The sequence below is a fragment of the Lactuca saligna genome, chromosome 5, assembly GCF_052625555.1.
Source record: "Lactuca saligna cultivar CGN05327 chromosome 5, ASM5262555v1, whole genome shotgun sequence".
In the NCBI taxonomy this organism is placed as follows: domain Eukaryota; kingdom Viridiplantae; phylum Streptophyta; class Magnoliopsida; order Asterales; family Asteraceae; genus Lactuca; species Lactuca saligna.
The window spans coordinates 177,080,839-177,102,186 of NC_136421.1; the positions used below are offsets into that span (position 1 = coordinate 177,080,839).

Below are 21,348 nucleotides of genomic sequence, written 5' to 3' on the forward strand. Positions count from 1 at the left end.
ACATCTTACAACTTAAGGAATTGACGGGGAACATTGTTCCAGATATTGACGAAACTTTTGTTTCAGTACCAAAATTCGAAACTCCAAATCGCATGCGTGGTCTTGATCAAACATTCGAAACCCACGATGTTTGTTATCCAACAAGATCCAATACATTAATTTTTTTTATGAATATGATTTCCGTGTGAGTTTCATTCGAATGTCCTAAGTCATGAGAAACATTTTCGAAAATGACTTGTCATTGAGTACACTGGTCATACAAGTAATTTCTGTTACAATTTACACCTTATGTTTAGGATGACATGTAACGAAATTTTAAACCAATCCAAAAATCACTTTTAAAAGAATCCCTTTGATAGTTATCAAAAAGTATTCAATTTTAACTCACAGGAACATACACAAGGCACAAGCTGTTGATCATCTTTCTTGATGATTAACGAAGAAACCTTTGCCTGGGGTTTAACTGCTTTCGTGTCAAATTTCATTTTTGACATCACAGAATTCCAAAAAAAAAATTGCTTCTTATCTTATTTCTTTGGAACACTGCACTCACGAAATCCTTGAGGTTCTAAGCAATACCAACTTAGACTGAAGATTTCGCAAGTCTAGCATATGACTTCGCTTTTTTATCCCAAAAGTGAAAGAGCCTTGCCTCCATACTAAGGGTTCTAACGGTTACAATTCAATAAAAGGAATATTGACAGGCTGTGTATACGTGACGTATGGTATTCTGCTCGGTTTTCTAGGCGATGTGACAACTGCTTTTTGAAACATTGCTAACTTTTCGCAGTAATGGTCCGATTTTCAAGGAGCCACGTCGGATATCATTAAATGCAGCCCGCTTCAAATTCAAATCAATCAGGGTTACGTATAAAAGGGGGTTAAAGAGTGTGTTATACGGTTACGCGATCAAACACAAAAATTCCCATATTCTCTAATTCTTTCTTCTCTTCGAACCCTAACAATGGTTGTTACTCAATCCAACACCGATGAAGTTATTTCACAGTGTCTTATGAAGATTCAAAGCACAAACTACCAAGTTGATCGTAATGTTTCATCATACCCAGAAGAATTGAAGATGTTGATCGTTGCTCTAAAAAGGTCACCATTATCAACTGCAATTTTCAATTCTTTTCCTGTTCCTATGTCTTGGTTGTCAATGGCGGCATCAACTGTGTCATACAACTATACAACTGACGTGATAACTTTCAACTTGTTGAATAACAAGACAGTTCGTCTTACCAAGAACATGTTCATCGACTTCTTGAACATTCGTAATAACCCACCGTTCTTTAAGCCAACTAATTCACAGATTATCTTCATGTTCAATGAGATGGGTCATCAACCTACTCTTGAAAAGATAAGTGATTCTAGAAAATCAAGCTTACCATGTATTCGGAATTTCTTATTTGGTCTCTTTCTAAGATGTTTGGCCGGAAGGAGTGTAGGTCTAGACAGGGGACAAATGGAGGTTTATGCCATAGTTATGGGTCTTTACTATGATTTAAGTGTTGATTATGGAGCTCAGCTTTGGAAGGAGTTTAACAAAATCCTAGAAAATACAAGTGTTGATAAGGGGATTTCTTGTGCAAGGTACTGGAGTTTGATTTTAGAAAAAGTATACGCAAAAGAAGGCATTCAAGTTCCTGAAGAAGGAGAAGTTGCAGAATTTTCTTTGTACCAGTTTCCTAAAGTTGTTGAAGATGATGAAAATATCTTCACAAGCGTCACAAGAATTCCTGATGCAATGCTTCGCAAAGTTTCGTCTACTCACAAGGTGTTAGTTCGCTACATGAAAACGTTTGATCCTAATGTGCGAACTGGAGTGTTGCTTGAAGTCAGTGCTGAGTCCTCAAAGAAAAAGAAGAAAACTCAAAAGAAAGACAAACATGAATCTTCCAAAGTGTCGAAGGATGAAGGGGTTGAGAAAGATGAGCTTTCTCCCAAAACAAAGAAGGAAACTATACCAACAAAATCAGGGGTATTAAAGAAGCTTCGCAAGTCATCACACATGGCAACTACTTCACCTACTATTCGCAAAACTGAGGTGAGTAGTAAGGGAACTATGTTTAGAGATGTTCCCGCTCATGTTTCTCCTGGTTAAAAGAGAAGAAGAGATGAAGAGGTTGCGAAGCGTATTACTCAAAAGCTCTACAAGAAACGAGATGATTATTCACAATGCGTCATCAAATGATGAAGTGGTTCCAGAAACTCCACCTGTTTCCCTTTCCACAACGGTAAATGTTTCTCTTCCAATTACATCGCAAATTTCCACTACCACATCCATTCCACTTAAAGTTCTTACACACAACTCAGTTCATGAGGAAGAACTTATTTCTGATAAGGTTGTTAACGTATCTGATACGCGGACACTATCACAAATATTGAACTCACAGAGCCAATTATCTTATATACTTCATTACCACCATTTCCTCTTCCAAATACACATACAACCACATCATCCATATTTGATCATCCTTTGAAACATCCTTTTACTACATTGCTTCCATCTCACTCACCTGAAACACCACCACCTATACCTTCGCAAGCTCCGTCTGATGAAGAAACCGAAGGAGGAGGTTTTGGAGGAACGTTTGAAGCCATACACTTTGATTTAGAGGAGGAGGACATACCTGATCATATGCTAATGTCAGGTAAGCAATTTAAAATCCTGAATCGAAAGTTGAATGCCATTATTCAATCACAAGCTGATGCTGGTACAAAGTCATCTATATCGGGATTGGAGGTTGAATCTATGATCAAAGCTGCAGAGAAACGTATCATTGCTAAAGTTGATGATTCCGATAACAATAATGAGCTTCGCATTCAAGCTCAAGGAAAATCTTTTGATGGCGTTATAAAAGATTTGAAAATTGTTACAAAAGAACAACATGTTCTTTTCGTACAAGATGTGAAGAAGGTCAGGGAAGATGTTAACTTCAAAATTGAAGAGTTAAAGGCAGAAATTGCAAAGGAGATTCAAGACCTTCATTCGCAAAATTTAGAAGTACAAAAACGTGTTGATATTATTGCTGAAGCAATGACCAAGCTTGCTACTGATTATCAATCATCTGCTCAAATGATCGAAGCCACGCGTCAAGAGAATAAGGAGCAGTTTTCAAAATTACTTCAGTTGGCTATTGAATTAAAAAGTTGTATTTCGCAGCCTTATCAACAAACGATTCTTACTCCGGAATTTTTAACTCTCAAAGTCAACACTTTAAAGCAAGCTATCCAAAAGGCGTTGGCCCCGATTACCAATTTTACTTCACTGTTGCCAAAGAATGCCCCGCCTGCTTTCACAAGGGTGCATGGGGGAGAAATAAAAGGAAGTAAAGGAGAGGATGTGAAAACTGTTGGGAAGATTAATTCCACTCAGCTCAAAACAACTCTATCAGTACTCACGAAACCAATTCCTTCAACAATAGAAACAACAAAGCCATTTACAAAGCCAATTCTCAAGGGAATTATCATTGGTTCAACATAAGGAGGGAGTTAAAGTGCGAAACCTCAACTAGTGAATACTGGAAAAGGAAAAGAGGTGGCTTACGAAAAGTCAAAAGAAGAAAGGAAAGCAGAGATTGAAGCAGAAATGGAAAAGCAAAGACAAATTCAAAGCATTTTAAGACAAAGGGCAAGTGATCCACCAAGTTTGAACAAAGGTGATCCTGCGAAGTTGTATTCATACGAAACAATTGAATCCAAAATCTTGGGAAGTCATCTGTATGAGTTTGAGAACAAACCCAGAAGAAGTTATGATGTTGCAAATTCAGACAAATGCCAACTTGACTTTCTGATCAATGAGATGATGTTTGTGACAACATAGTACAAGATCAGTGAAAACATTCAAAAATGCTGATGAATACACTTTAATGAAAATCAGATTTCATGATGTACTTGCGAAGGATCAAGATGAGGTTTGGTCATTGATGAAGATTAAGAAAGTGCTTACTATTAAGAAGGATGAACTGTTCGAGAACATGCTTCAAAAATAAGAGAAACAGATGACGTGACTTATTACCGTATCGGGAAAATGACTTGTTAGACCAACGAAGTTTCCAAAATGTTTAAAAAACTCAAATCATGTTTTAACTGTTAAAAAAAAAAAAAAAAAAAAAAAAAAAAAAAAAACCCAACAAACTTAAACAAAACAAAACAGAGATTTTTTGAACGGTTTGAAACTTTGTTGGACTTTTTAGATAAAATGTTAAATTCGTTGGGTTTTCTTGAACTGACAAAACATGATTGGGGTTTTTGAATGGTTTGAAAACTTTGTTGGGTTTTTAAATCATTTTCCCTCAAAACATCAACAAAATTCTTTCTTATTAGTGAAAATATGATAATCGAAATCACACCAATCTAGCTAAAGTCGGTTGAAAACCTTTTCTTTAAATGTACTATATCCCGGAAATGTCAAGGAAATTTGCCATGCACTTGAACGGGTATTCTTGAACCCGATAAAATATTTGTTTCACACAGACCAAATTTGTGAATATGTAGCTAGCTAGTATATAAACCCTAACATAACCTAACTTCATCCACAAACACAAACAAATATACATTTTGTTTTCTTTACCCATCTCGTATACGCATTTCAAGATAGAATACAACAAAAAAAACCGAAAACATTAAAGGAACAAATAATAGCATATAGTTACTGCATATTCATATTAATGTTGTTGCTCTTTTTAAAGATACAAAAGGTTCCAACATACAAAACTAACATTAAGGTGACGAATAATATGAAAGTGTAATTTTTGCGTAATAACGAGGAGATAACTTTCTCTAGGATCCTCATTGAGATAACTCATGCACCTTAATGGATATTGGATTTATGTAAAAACGAATAATGGATTTATGCTTGCACCACTACAACTAGTTCAACCTTAATCTTCATCAGTTACATCATCTTCAATCAATAAAAAAAAAACTACCAAAATCAATAAAACGAACATTCTTCTGCCTTTCGGCTCAAGAAACCATCAATGTCCAGCCATGGCTTGGTCTACATGATAAACCTGAGGTGGTGTGTAACCGAAGAACTTCACTCCTGCCAGCTTATAACTGCGGAAGTAATCCTCAAAAACTTCAGGTATTGGCGGTGGTAGAGGGTCGAGAATGGCTCTGATCTTCATGTTTTTACCAACCCGATCATATTCTTCCATAACATAATTAAGATCTTCATCTGATGTAACTTTCACTAATGAGTACAAATCGTCCATAGGCAACTTGCACCTCAGGTTCATAGAAGGTCCACATATATCCCACCACTTCACAATTAGTTCTGTGTAAGTGATACTCTTATCCACAGTCAAGATTATGTTTGTTCCACCAATGTATTTGAGGTTGCCATCATTCGGACACACCTTGAACGTGTCACCATAACTATAATGGAATTTTATCTTCTTACCAGAATCGGAAGGCACAACCATGGCTAATTACAGGTATGGTAACAATCATGAATTGTTAATTAAGCATTCTGATGAACAAGAAGCAGAACGTACGTATATATATATATATTTGTTGTACAGGTTTCCTTATTGTGATAGGAAAACTTTCTTTAAATCCTTCATGATAGGTATTAACTATCGAGTGCTCCTGATAATATGATTACAGACCGTTTGAAAATTAATGGGAGAAATAGCCTTAGATTTCTCCGATACTTTCCTTGTATATAGTTATTTGTATCAAATTCTAGTTAGGCTGTTATTATCTTAATTTTTAATCTTTATCGTTTATACTAATAACAATTCTCTGAAGAATATATTATTAAGTATCTGTAAATGTGTAAGAAACTTTAAGAACAAGAAATAATATATCAGTAATTACAATGTGTTTCTACTATTTTATTTATTTAATTTTTCAAAATTCTTAATGACTTAATTTTAAACTTTTTTTAAATAAGTAGTAATGTCTTTTTACAAAAAAAAAAAAAAAAAAGTTTGGAGGCTTATTTGATAATTAATAAACATGTATTGTGTGGTTACATGTTCTTTTTTCTTAGTTCTCAATTATGTAATTTATTAACTATTTTTAGTTTGGTTAATTATCATTAAAAAGTTTTGTTAGTGTTTAAGCATAAAATATAAATATAGCGACCCAACTTGTTGCCCGATTGTATAGTTAGAGGGTTGATGATGATTTGGCTATTAAGGTACTAGGATCCAAATTCGATGACATATACAAATAACCGGGTAAAAATCTCTATGGGTCAATATATAACCTAGCTACCAACATATTTGACCATAACACTCTCAATGAGTATTGTCTAATAAGTTTTTCTTGTGTGTTTTTATAAAACCATCGTCAAAATGTTTATTGAAAAGACCTAAGAAGGTTGTTAAATTTGTTGTCGGCCCCACGCATATAACATCTATTTTTTGGTCATGAAGTTTTGGGTATTTTGATAAAAATAAGAAGTTTCTTTATTTTAGAATTGCATGATGAAATCGGTTTTTCAACGGCTAGCGCAACGACAACAAATCAGAACTTCTAAACAAGCTCAATTGGAGAAACTTGTTGTCATTGTGTATGTGTCAAACTTTCCTTCTCATCTTTCTGTGCGTGAACTTTGGAACATTTATGGTAACATGGGACACCAGGTTGATGTTTTATTGCGAAACATTTTAATAAACTCGTATAAATGTTTGGATTATGTCTTTTCATTAGAATGGGTGATAAGGCTAAGCTAATCGAGTCCCTTTGTAAGGTATGGATTGGGAACTTGGGTTTACATGCAAACCTTACTAGATTCAATAGGGGTGATTCAACTCCTAAACAATCTCTTGCTCCTTCAAAGGCTCCTTATGTTAACAGGATTGTTTCATTTAATAAGAGTTCTTATGCATCACCTGATAAGACCTCTTATGGTTCAATTGTTAAAGGATCATCAGATATGAAAGAAAATGTAACAACCTGAAAACCATAATAAATTTTTTCACTTTTAAAAAAGAGTTATAGTCATCAACTTGTTCCAAAACCATTATGTAGTACAAATGTCAAATTATTAGAGTAACAATGTCAAAAAGTACGGAAATTAGTGAAGGGAGAATGATGTGCCATCACGTCGGGCTTTTCCCCTTAGTACTATAAGTACCTGAAACCATAATATATAAATTGTAAGTAAAAGCTTAGTGAGTTTCCCCAAAGTACCACATATCATACATAAATAAGTTAGTGATATGCGCCAAATCATAGTCTTACAAGTAATTCTTGTCAGGGGCTAAATCCCGGTCTTCCATACAAGTGCCATGTGCCAGATCCTGGTCTTTCATATAGATGGCAGGGGCCATGTAACGTCCGTAGATCCGAGATAGTCAATTTAGAGATAATAAGCATCAAAAATATGAGTTTTTGATGGAAGATTATTCAGAAGGATTAATCTTTTCCAAGTGGTAGTATATGTTACAAGGGTAAAGAACGTCGAAATCCAAGTTATAACGAAGAAGTTATGATCCGTCAATGTTTTTCGACAAAACCAGCACGACACTGGGAGACGTAAATAGTGAATTTACAATTGAAAGACCCCAACTTTCGTATTTTTGAAAGACCCAAACCGTCTATTACAAAGTGTTATATATATTACATAACTACCCAGGATATTGTAATTTATACAAACATAAACTGTAGTACAAAAGTACTATTACAAACTATTCTAAATCTTTCAATACTATGTTATATATATATATTACATAACTACCCAGGATATTGTAATTTATACAAACATAAACTGTAGTACAAAAGTACTATTACAAACTATTCTAAATCTTTCAATAGTATGTGAATATACTAGTTACTTATCACCTGCAATTGTTAAACATTGATAGGGTAAGCTGTGATGCTTAGTGAGTTCAATAATAGATACAATATAACGTTATGTCATATATATATACTTCAATGTGGCAAATGCAAAGAAGAATAACAAGACATATGTGAGATCATGTGACAAGCGTTCATATCAATCAAAGACGTTATTCAAAGATATACTTTTCAATTGTTGATATACATCAATAAAGCTTTGGCCCAAATGGCATAGAAGACATGCAATTTTTGATTAACATCTTGTTAGATTTCAGGCTTATAGTCTTGTCTAACCATTTGCCAATGCCATAGAATAGAAGTCATTCTCTTACGAAGACATGCTCTACATGGTCAGAGGCTACGTACCAGTACCAATGTAAATCTAAGTCCTTTCACTGATCACATTGTCAAAGGTATTACAATTGCTATAAACATAGCGAATAAAATCACACGGGAAAATAACTCAGAATAATAACACTGAAAAGCACATAGCACATATAACACATAACATACAATTTTTCCTATATATTGAACTCACCTTAAGTTAACCGGGGGTTAAAATAGTAATTTGGACAACACTTCGGCTTTAAATATGTCTTTCTATGTTGAAAACCGGGAGCTTAATTGAAAACCAGGCTCTACGAAGGTAGGGATTCAAAACCGAAAAGATAAAATTTATGGGCTTCTTGGGGGTCTCGGGGCATGTTTCGGTTGCTAAAATTGATATCGGGGCTTCGGGGAAAGTTAAAATAGTGAATATATGGATTTAAGGGTGAAAAATGGCAAATTCTCAAAATTACCCGGGAAGGCTCGCAGGCCTCCCTTTTATAGGCGAGGGGCTTGGATCCAGAGTTAGGAAAAGCAAGCACATGGCTCGCATGCGAGGAGGGAAAGGCAGGTGGCGGTGCGAGGCTCGGACACGTGCTTGGTTCGGATGCGAGGCTGGTAGGCGAGACGTGTCTCGCGTCGGACTGGCCACCGATGTGAGACGTGTCTCGTTCTTGCTGGACCTCGGTCTTGGCAAATCATAAGTGAACACGTGCTGGTCTCGAAATTAGGCCAAGTCTCGGATACGCTGCTGCTTCGTGCGAGGTGACGTGTCTGAACACTGTTCATGCGAAAATTCTCGGTTTTCAGGCCCCGAACTTCTAAAATCCATAACTTTCGCATACGAGCTCCGTTTTTGACGTTATTTATACGAACGCGTAGCTAACATTACGCTCTACAACTTTTGTTTAGACTTCGTCGGCTAATTTTGACTTTATTTTTAATATTATTATTTTTAACTGACCGAGACAGAAAAATTCGTTAAAAATTCATTACTTCCTCATCCGACATCCGTTTTCATCAGACTTGTTACCGTTGTATTACATATGACGAGACCTTCGATTCTCGTTAAGGATGTATCGGTCAAATATCTATCGATCTAAAATTCGAGTTTTTAGCTGTCTACTACTAAGTTGAAACTTCGAAAAATCATAACTTCCTCATACGAAGTCAGATTTTGGCGTTCTTTTTAATGAATTTTTCGGTTTAACGAATACTACGACTTTCATTTAGATTACTAAGGCTAAAAAGTAGTTTATCAAAAACTCACTTTTTACGTCATCCGGCGTCGTGTCGGTTTTGTCGTGGATCTTCGGTTGTTCATAACTTCTTCGTTATAACTCGGATTTCGACGAGGTTTTCGCCTACAAGTTTCTAACGAGATTCTCTACAACATCAAATAATAAAATTTTACTTATTTAAACTCGCTAAATTTCACTATTTGGCTTTTAATTGGAATCTCATTAGACTTCCAATATTTTGTGAGTGATTCTAAACATAGTTTTACTTCATTTCTAGTAAAAACCATCTGTTAGAACTCAACACTTAATTTCACATAGTATTTCACAATTTTATTCATTACAAAACACGATTTCAAAACGTGTATTGAAACATCCCAAAATACGACCCAAAATTTTTTGTTTAACAATTAAAGAAAGTACTAAAATAATATCACAAGGTAAAACTCATACGTCAATATTTCAAAACAGTAACTAATAGTTATGTAGAATTGTATCAAAACTATACCAATCACATTTATGAAAAACTAGAAACATCTCCCAGGACAACTGAAACTGTGGTGTATGCGATGCCATCAACTCGAGCTCTTCCCTTTGCTTGCAGAAGTATCTGAAACCAAAACTGAAACTGTAAGCACGAAGCTTAGTGAGCTCCCCCAAACTACCACATACCATACAATACATATAAACACATACTGGGCCTCGCCCACTGCATCGGATCGGAGTCCAGAAACTGCATCGGACCGAAGTCCGGAACTAGCCAGAGCCTTGCCCACTGCATCGGACCGAAATCCGGAACTACTGAGGCCTTGCCTCCTGCATCGGACCGAAGTTCGGAACTAACTGCATCGGACCGAAATCCGGAACCACTGATCATAGCATAGCATAAACATATCAACTAGCATGGACACATAAACAGCATACTGCATCGGGCTGTAACCCGAAATATATAACACATAAATCCTGTCTGAGTCACGAAGGCATCAGACATGATAAAATCTGCATCGGACCAAAATTCGGAAACTACTACTAGCTATACGGGCCGACATTGTGGCCTTAGACCCGTTCCTACTGGAAGGAAACTCACCTCATGATCTGGCTGCTGAGTGTATGGCTCTGGAAGCTATCTGTTGCTGCTCTGGTATCTCCCCGGCTACAATTCCAAAAATACACTCAATCAAAACACTAATAACTGCATTGGGGTAAAATGACTCTTTTATCCCTGGCTAAAGTCAACTCTCCTGGTCAAGGTCAACTCTTCTGGTCAAAGTCAACTTACAGTTGACCTAACTCGCTGAGTTGGGTCGCCAACTCGCCGAGTCCCTACTCTCATTTCTTAACCCTGTTAGTTGCTACTCGTAGAGTATGGCTTAAACTCGACGAGTTCCTATTTGATTCAAACACTCAGACTATTTGCATCCGACTCGCCGAGTTGTATGAACAACTCGACGAGTTGTTCTTGAATTTATGAAGATTGCCTTAGACTCGTCGAGTTGCATGAACAACTCGTCGAGTCCCTCCATTACTGAGTCTAACCTCCGAATCACTGACTCCATTCCACTACTCACTGGTCTCCACTCGGAATCACTCAAAGGGGAAGGATCGGGGACTCGCTGCTCGACTCGCCGAGTCCGAAGAACGACTCGCCGAGTCACATGCATGCAATTACTAAAAACTCGATTCTGCTCAAAACCACTGCATACAATGTATAGATCTGAGTTCCTTTATCTGGTTTACCACGTAAAGTTTCCAACTTTACGTGTACATATGCATACAAAAGGATATAAACGCTAAAAAGGTACTTGGAAGAGTAGATCTAAGGCTATCATGCAAAAACGCTCCATAAAGTTGATAGATCTACGTTTTTGGAACTGAAACACTGCTAGATCCGAAAGCTAATCCATCCAATATGATTTCTCTACTATGAACAAGCTAAAGAATGGGCTAAATATGCTTATAAAGGAGAATCAATCATCAAAACAGGAAGAAACCGATTATTACCTCAAAATACTCTGAAATGGGTGCAAAAACTTGGATCTTCTTCTTCTCCTTTGGATCTAGCCTCCTTCTTCTCTTCAAAACTTCAAGATTTACACAAGGAATGCTCAAATACTCAATGGAATGGTTAGGGTTTGGTAAAGTTGTTCTTGAGAATACTCAATCCATCCAATACGATTTCTCCGAGTTCATCTTCATCCGAAGAACACTCTAAGCTGTGACTCGCCGAGTTGTATGAACGACTCGTCGAGTTGTTCTTGAGACAAGAAGATTGCATTGAACTCGCTGAGTCATGGCACTGAATCGCCGAGTTACTTCACGAGTGAGCCTAGCTTCCGACTCGCTGAGTCCTAACACACGACTCACCACTTCCACTCTACAAGCACGAAAAAGGGGAAAAACTCGGGGACTCGCGACTCGACTCACTGAGTCCGAGGGATGAATCATCGAGTCGGCCACATGCAATTACTATACACTCGATTTTTCTTAAATCCAGCTCATGCCATTCACAGATCTGGGTTTCTAGGGCATGAATTACACCTAAAGTTTCCAACTTTACGTGTAGAAATGCACCAATGAAGGTTTTAGGGCTCAAAATGCACCAAAAGGGGTAGATCTAGGGCTTTCATGCAATTTACTCCCATAAAGGTTATACATCTGAGCTTCTGGAGCTCAAACATGACTAGATCTAGTGAATAATCAACCTATTACGACTTCTACTTCATGCACAAGCTTGGAAAAGGTTCAAGAAGAGCTCAAGAGGTGCTCTAATGGGGGTTTTAAGCATACAAACAGAATGGAGCAGAGATATACCTCAAAGAACTCTGAAATAGCACCAAGATATCTGGTCTCCTTCTTTTCTCCTTGATCCACTCACATTCTTCTCCCAAAAATCTTCAAGGAATCACTCTAAACACTTCAATTTCACAAGAAACGAGTTAGGGTTTGATGTAGTGCGCTCTGAGGGTGAAAGGGGGCGATCTTAGGCCACACAAGCTAGCTTAAATAGGGACAAACCCTTGAAATTAGGGTTTCATCATACAAAAGGGACTCGCCGAGTCCAGGATATGGACTCGTCGAGTCGCCAACTTAAACGTGTTTCGGATCTCGTCTCTACTCGGCGAGTCGGACCTCCAACTCGCCGAGTCTAAGGCTAAAAAATGAGAAATACTTAGATAAATTTTACGTACCAGGAACCAGGTGCTACAAATCTCCCCCACTTATTTTAGACTTCATCCTCGAAGTCTGCCGCTCGATCCTGAAACAGCTCGGGGTAATGCTCCATCATTTCTTCCACCGGCTCCCAAGTCCATTCTGAACCCTTGCGGTGCTGCCATTTCACCTTCACTAATTCCACCCTTTTGTTCCTTAGATCCTTCGATTTTCGGTCGAGGATTGCGACTGGGCGCTCAATGTAATTCAGGCTGTCATCAACCTGTATATCCTCCAATGGCACCACCGCGGAATCATCCACGAGGCACTTCCGCAGCTTGGATACATGGAAGGTGCTGTGGATCTGACTGAGCTTGGCTGGCAGATCCAGCCTATATGCCACCTTGCCCACCCGGGCTAAAACCCTGAACGGACCAATGTATCTCGGGCCCAACTTGCCCCACTTCCTGAATCGAATGACGCCTTTCCAAGGCGACACCTTCAGGAGAACCATATCCCCGACCTGGAACTCCAGGTCTGATCGACGCTTGTCAGCATAACTTTTCTGCCGACTCTGCGCGGTCTGAACTCTGCTTCGAACCTGCTGGATCCTCTCGGTCGTCTTGAGCACCACCTCGGTGCTCCCCGTGACCCTTTGGCCAACTTCACCCCAACATATCGGGGTCCTACACCTCCGCCCGTACAACATCTCGAAAGGGGGACGATCAATACTCTCGTTGTAGTTGTTGTTATACGAGAACTCAGCCAAGGGAAGATAGGTATCCCAACTACCACCGAAGTCTAGTACGCATGCCCGTAACATATCCTCCAAAGTCTGGATTGTCCGCTTGCTCTGACCATCCATCTGTGGGTGAAAGGCGGTGCTAAAATGTAGACGAGTGCCCAACTCATCGTGAAACTTCTTCCAAAACCTTGAAGTGAACCGCACATCTAGATCCGATATCACGGACACTGGCACCCTGTTCCACGCCACTATCTCCCTGATATAGATATCGGCCAACTTTTTGGCCGAGATACTCTCCTGAATCGGGATAAAATGGGCGCTCTTGGTCAACCGATCCACGATGACCCAAATCGAATCTACTCCTCGTGCCGTTCGTGGAAGCTTAGTGATAAAATCCATCGTAATATCCTCCCATTTCCATGATGGGATATCCAACGGCTGCATCTTTCCGTGCGGTCTCTGATGCTCGGCCTTGACCTTCCTGCAGGTCAAACACTGCTCGACGTACCACGCCACATCCCGATTCATGTAGGGCCACCAATAGTCTAGGCAAAGATCTTGATACATCTTCGTCGCCCCTGGATGAATAGAGAATTGGAATTTGTGCGCCTCCTCCATCAAGATCTGGCGCACGCCTCCAAGATACGACACCCACACCCTACGGTGTAGTGTCAATAACCCCCGGCTATCATAATCGAAGGAGGTGACTTGACCCACTATTCGCTCACTCTTTCGATGCTCCTCCTTCATAGCCTCCTGTTGATCCTCCCAAATCTGTTCCAACAGGGGAGTCACCACAATCAACCTCATGCAAACATCCCTGATCGGGACCGCCTTACGGCTAAGCGCATCAGCCACCACATTGGCCTTCCCCGGGTGGTAAAGGATCTTGCAATCATAATACTTCACTACGTCCAACCACCGACGTTGCCTCATGTTCAGATTCGGCTGATCCATGAGGTACCTCAAACTTTTGTGGTCCGTGTAAATGGTACATCGAACCCCGTAGAGGTAATGCCGCCAAATCTTGATGGCGAAAACCACCGCCCCCAACTCCAAATCATGCATCGGGTAGCTCGCCTCGTGTGGCTTCAGCTGCCTCGAAGCATAAGCAATGACATGCCCCCTCTGCATCAATACTACGCCCAAACCTGAGATCGACGCATCACAGTATACCACAAAATCCTCTACGCCCTCGGGCAGGGCTAAGATCGGCGCCTCGCACAATCTCTGCCTCAGAATCTCGAACGTTGCCTATTGCTCAGGCCCCCATCGAAAGGCCACGTCTTTCCAAGTCAACCATGCTAGGGGTACGACTATCTTGGAGAAATCCCGAATGAATCTCCGATAGTAGCCTACCAATCCTAGGAAACTCCAAATCTCGGATGGAGACTTCGGAACCTCCCACCTCATCACGGCCTCCACCTTGGCCGGGTCTACTGGAATCCTGTTCTGCTTGATGAGGTGCCCAAGAAACTGCACCTCGTGCAACCAAAACTCACATTTGGAGAACTTGGCGTACAAGCTCTCCCTCCTCAGGGTCTCCAAAACCTCTCTCAGATGCTCCTCATGCTCCTCCTGCGTCTTGGAATAAACCAAGATGTCATCAATGAAAACTATCACAGACCGATCCAACATCAGTCTACACACGCGGTTCATGAGGTCCATGAATGCGGCAGGAGCATTGGTGAGCCCGAACAGCATCACCACGAACTCATAATGGCCATAGCGCATCCGAAACGTGGTCTTCTGCACATCCTCTTCTCTGACCCTCATCTGATGATAACCTGAACGCAAATCGATCTTGGAGAACCAAGATGCTCCCTGCAGCTGATCAAAGAGGTCATCAATCCTCGGGAGTGGGTAACGGTTCTTCACCGTTACCTTATTCAGCTCCCGGTAATCTATACACATCCGATGTGACCCGTTCTTCTTCTTCACAAACAGGATCGGGGCTCCCAGGGTGAACTGCTCGGATGAATAAATCCCTTGTCCAGCAGCTCCTGCAACTGCGTAGATAACTCCTGCATCTCAGGAGGAGCCAGCCGATATAGGGTGCCTTGGCTATCGGAGCCGCACCAGGAACTAGGTCGATCCTGAACTTTACCTGACGCTCCGGAGGTATTCCAGGAAGCTCTTCTGGGAACACATCAGCGTATTCCCGCACCACTGGAACCTCGCTCACCGTCGCTTTTCCCGTCTCCCAGGTATCCTTAACATACACGACATATCCCGCGCAACCCTGCTGAAGGTAGCGCCTAGCTCTCGCTGTTGAACATACTGCAGGTCCACGCTATGGTCTCTCGCTGTGAATCACCAGCTCTCCCCCACTCGGGGTCCTGATCCGCATTAGCTGTTGTGCGCAATCTATCACCGCCCCATTAGGGCTCAACCAATCCATGCCTATAATCAGATTGTTCCCCTGCAGCGGGATGGGAACCAAATCCACCAAATAACGCTCCTCAAATAACCTCAGAACACAATCCCTGAACACTGCCGATGCTCGTACCGATCGATCATCGGTAATCTCTACCTCGAAAGGGAAATCCAACATGCCCGAGGACTCAGTGAACCTCTTGCTAAGCATAAGGGAAACAAATGACCGAGTGGCACCCGAGTCAAACAACACCTGAATTGGGATACCGTTCACATGGAAAGATCCTAATGCATATACATAGAGCACATATCAATATCATAGCATCAATAAAAAAAGGTAGTGGAAAGATTCATACTCGTCACCACATCGGGTGTCGCGCGTGCCTGCTCTGCCGTCAGCTGAAATTCTCGGCTCCTCACCACTGGAGCCTCTGCCTTTCCCTGTCGGCCATTTGTAATCCGTAGGGTAGCTAGAGCTGGCGCCTTAACCGACGCTGATGCTGTCAACTGGGGGCAATTGGCCCTCTTGTGGCCTCTCTGGTTGCAGTGGAAAGACAGCAACTCAGATGTTTGAACAACCGATACAGGAGCAGTACAATCCCTGCTAAAGTGCCCCGTCTTGCCGCACTTGTAGCAGCCTGATGATCCCAACCTACATGCTCCCTCATGTGACCTACCGCATTTCCCGCAGCGGCCCGTCCCTCCTTATCCTTTTAGCCTCCCATCTGATCCCTTGGGCTTCTTCCCCGAAGCCCCAACCGCCTGCCCCGCCTCTTCCTTTCTGTTCCAAATGTGCACTAAATCAATCTCCCTTTCTCTCTCCCTAGCAATCATGGACTCCAAGGTAGGGCAAGCTAAAAATCTAACATGCTCTCGGATGTCAGCCCGTAGCATGTCATGATAACGGGTCCTCCTCATATCCTCATCTCCCGCATACTGGAGCACCAATAATGCCCTCTCCCGGAATTTGGCGGTGATCTCCGCCATGGTCTCTGTCATCTGTCGCATGTCCAATAACTCCCTGGCCAGCTGCTGAAGCTCGACAGCCGGCGCGAACTCTGCCTTGAACCTGGTCGTGAAGTCTAACCAAGTCATAGCCTTGACAGCCGAGGCCCCCAACGAGTCCCCCACAGACTACCACCAATCCCTAGCTCGATCTCGTAAACACCCTATAGCAGACCTCACCTTTGACCCCTCAGGGCAGAAGCTAATCATCTGTGCAGACTCAATGTCTGCAATCCATCGTCTGGCAGCTATGGGGTCCTTCGCCCCGTGAAAATCCGACGCACCACTGCCCTGGAAGTCCTTGAAGGACAGTGTGCGAGATCCCGACTGGCCGGATGCCATGTCGCTCCTGAATGCCCGGAGGCGATCCTCCATCAACTCCAATATCCCTTCCTTGATTGACCCGAAAATAATGGGGGTCGACTCAAGGATGCCTATGCTGATCTCTGACGTGATGAACTCGCGTAGCCCCTCATCTACTGGCTCGGATCCTGATCCCGAACCCGATCCCTCTCCTGTACCGCCAACTGCTGGCCTCGAACGTAGTACCACCATTCTGCAATACATAAATAAATAACAATTGTTAGCGATACTGATACCTCTGGAGGGATCACACCTACTACAAGTTACCTGGTCTTATCTTGGCCTTCCTCGATTCGGGTACGTATCCTCTGCTTTCGGTAGTACGGGCCCATACTACCTTCCATATTTATCAATACCTTCTCCAAGGACTGCCTTGACTCCACCAGGTCCCATTCACTACCGCTGATCTCTGCTACTCCTATCCTAGGCTTACCCTAGGAACCCTCTGACTCCACCCAACGCAGTCCTCAGCTGCTGAAGGTCTCTGGGTGATGCCAATTAGCTATTACCTGAATACAATCACATGTGACGAGGCTTGGATAATCCTTCGAGTAAGGGACTCATCCCTACAACGGTTAGGACTCAAACAAGAGCTACGCAATAGAGTCACTTCCAACACTCTGAGATTATTCGATCCTGATCACATGTGACCTTAACGTATTCACCTAACAGCTAACTCCCATCACTCAAAGCCCACATAGCACAAAGCAAACAACATTTGGACAAAAGGAAACAATCTCAAGCAACTCTATCCTCGTAGATAAAAACTGAACTAGCATACAATGCTAAACTCGTACTATCAGGCATAACCTAAACAGGCTATCCTACTACTGTCTAGTCAGTTCTAGCATGCAACTTTTCATACACTGAAGCACATAAGCAGGCACATAAGGCATCACTCCTAGATCCTTAGTCCTATTCTAGCATGTTGTTCTACTGAAACTGATAAACATAACGTAAGCTCGTATGGGTACTTTGGGGAATACTTACTTGAGCTCGGCCAGTCGCGCACATCACACACTGCGTTCCTTCTTAAAACTCTTTACTTAACTTTTTGAAAATATTTTCTTCTTTAATATCTTTTAATCCCTCGATTTGAGTTCAGTCACCCCCGAAGGTGTGTCCGAATCCCTCAAACCAGGGCTCTGATACCAACTTGTAACGTCTCAAAAATACGAGCCAAAAATTTCATTTTAAAACGTGCGCTTAGGAAATCATTAGGAATAAAACGTTCAACGATCATATCATTTCACAAAAGTTATTGCATGTTTGGAAAACATTTTTATAAAACATAAAAGTGTCAGAGTACAATCCCCAGGTGATATCATAATGCGGAATATAAGCATGTGTGTGATGTACTGCTACCGCACCAGCTCCTTCCCCTTCGAAGAAGAGGTACCTGAAACCAAAACTGAAAACTGTAAGCATGAATCTTAGTGATTTCCCCCATAATACCTCATACCATACAACATACAATGAACAGCTAAGAGATACGGGCCTCACCCACACTCCGCTAACTGGGAGATACGGGCCTCGCCCACACTCCTCTATCTTGGAGATACCAGCCTCGCCCACACTCCACTCTCAAAGAGATACGGGCCTCGCCCACACTTAGCTGCTAACCCATAATATACAAGTATCACATAAGCATATCATATCAACACTTCTCATAAGCATATCACATAAGCATATCTCATTAGTATATCACACAAATGTAAACATACCAAGATAATTATCACAAAGACAATTATCTACCAACTACCCCTGTTGGTGGGCCGGCATTGTGGCCTTAGACCCACCCTTACTAGAAGGTAACTCACCTTAAAATAGCTGATGATCTGTGTGGGAACTGATTGTCTGCTGCTGCTGCCGCTCCGGTAATCCTCCGACTATAATTCCCACAAAACCTTAGTCAAATACTGCTAACCGACTTTAGGGTAAAATGACCATTTACCCTTTACCAATCAAGAGTCAAGTCAAAGTCAACTGTCAGTTGGCCCGACTTGTCGAGTTGACTTATCAACTCGCCGAGTCCCTATCCCTTTATCTGACCATAAACCCGCCTCTACTCGTCGAGTTAAGCATTGACTCGACGAGTTCTCCTTCTAAACTATAGGCTAATAGTCCTTCATCCTACTCGCCGAGTTGTATGATCAACTCGTCGAGTTCATCTTCATCCGAAGAACACTCTAAGCTATGACTCGCCGAGTTGTATGAACGACTCGCCGAGTTGTTCTTGAGATAAGAAGATTGCCTTGAACTCGCCAAGTCATGGCACTTACTCGCCGAGTTACTTCACGAGTGAGTCTAGCTTCTGACTCGCTGAATCCTAACCCCAGACTCACCACTTCCACTCTGCAAGCACGAAAAAGGGGAAAAGCTCAGGGACTCGCGACTCGACTCGCCGAGTCGGCCACATGCAATTACTATACACTCGATTTTTCTTGAATCCAGCTCATTCCATTCACAGATCTGGGTTTCTAGGGCATGGATTACACTTAAAGTTTCCAACATTACATGTAGAAATGCACCAATGAAGGTTTTAGGGCTCAAAATGCACCAAAAGGGGTAGATCTAGGGCTTTCATGCAATTTACTCCCATAAAGGTTATAGATCTGAGCTTCTGGAGCTCAAACATGACTAAATCTAGTGGATAACCAACCTATTACGACTTCTACTTCATGCACAAGCTTGGAAAAGGTTCAAGAAGAGCTCAAGAGGTGCTCTAATAGGGTTTGAAGCATACAAACAGAATGGAGTAGAGATATACCTCAAAGAACTTTGAAATAGCACCAAGATATTTAGTGTCCTTCTTCTCTTCTTGATCCACTCACCTTCTCCAAATATCTTCAAGGAATCACTCTAAACACTTCAATTTCACAAGAAACGAGTTAGGGTTTGATATAGGGTGCTCTGAGGGTGAAAGGGGGCGAGCTTGGGCCGCACAAGCTAGCTTAAATAGGGGGCAAACCCTTGAAATTAGGGTTTCATCATACAGCAGGGACTCGACGAGTCCAGGTTATGGACTCGCCAAGTCGCCAATTTAAACGTGTTCCGGATCTCGTCTCTATTCAGCGAGTCGGACCTCCAACTCGCCGAGTCCAAGGCTAAAAAATGACAAATACTTAGATAAATTTTACGTACCAGGAACCAGGTGCTACACAACTGGAAGGTTGACCAGGACTTTTACTTTGACCATAGTTGTCTTGGTTTGACTTCTAGAGTTCAGTTTGGAACTAAGTGTTTTATTGGTATTAGTAGCTCGGAGAGCTAGGGGAGCAGCGGCTCAGAAAGTGGTCGAGCAACAGCCAGAGATTTATCAACAAAGTTCAGTAGTGCGAGGTGAGTCTCCTTACTGTTTTTATGGGTCTAAGACATCAATGCCGGCCCATCTAGTTTATGTACGCTAGGAAGACCGAGGGATTAGCCCTAGGCAGTATGCATGAAAGACCAGGAGGCAGCTCCTGGCACACAATATGTTATTATGTATGATAGGAAGACCCGGGGGTTAGCCCTAGGCAATATGTATGAAAGACCAAGAGGTGGCTCCTGGCGCACTGTATGCCATTGTGTATGAAAGACTAGGAGGTAGCTCCTGGCACACTATATGCTGATTAGCCTAGTAGAGTAGTATGTATAGTTGTCTTTGTGATACTTGCATGAAAGACCAGGGGGTGGCCCTTGGCACCTGTCTGTAAGACCCAGGGAATGGCCCCATGCTGGACCAGGAAGACAACATGCGGCCCGTGGCACAACCATCGGACTATGTTTGGCACATAACACCTTAGCAATACTACGTTTGGCACATAGTACCTTACTTGATTATGGTATGTTGATTATGTATGGCTCTTGGCTAAGTATGGCATGTTTGGATCAATTGGTTGTATGGTATGTGGTATCTGGGGAACTCACTAAGCTTCGTGCTTACGGTTTTCAGTTTTGGTTTCAGGTATCCGGTTTTCAGAAAAGGAGCTCGGAGGGTTGCAGTGCACACACCATGATAAGTTAACCTGGGATGTCTTACTCTGATAATTAAACAAGCAATTTGGAAATGAAACTATGATTTGTCATATAAACCCTTTTTGTATGTTTGAATAACTTTACACTATGATTTAGTAATGTTTTTAAAAGAAATTTTTGGTCTTGAACTTTGGGACGTTACAGTGTATGTTAAAAGAACTAACTAACCCTTCGAGAGATGTTGTTCTTGTAACTTCTGAAGTCATATTTTGGAATATCCACTGCTTTCCACTGCTTTAACATCTCCACAACTGAGAGTAACTTCTCATTATCAAAAGCATCTGGAAAAGTACAATAAGAAACAAGAAAACAAAACCTGATTAG

At 41.5% G+C, this 21,348-nt stretch overlaps 1 protein-coding gene across 1 annotated transcript; it reads right to left on the reverse strand.

The window, feature by feature from the left end:
* Positions 1-4,088: 4,088 nt before the first annotated feature.
* LOC145045976 (RAF-like serine/threonine-protein kinase PRAF) lies at positions 4,089-5,432 on the reverse strand. The gene is made up of 3 exons (XM_078994264.1): positions 5,019-5,432; positions 4,905-4,909; positions 4,089-4,092 (listed from the first exon to the last, which is right to left on the reverse strand). Exons 1-3 carry the CDS (start codon positions 5,430-5,432, stop codon positions 4,089-4,091), a joined length of 423 nt encoding a protein of 140 aa, XP_078850390.1.
* Positions 5,433-21,348: the final 15,916 nt, after the last annotated feature.

Excerpts from the sequence above, each read along its gene's own strand:
- LOC145045976 (XM_078994264.1), bottom strand. The coding sequence starts at position 5,432 with ATGGTTGTGCCTTCCGATTCTGGTAAGAAGATAAAATTCCATTATAGT.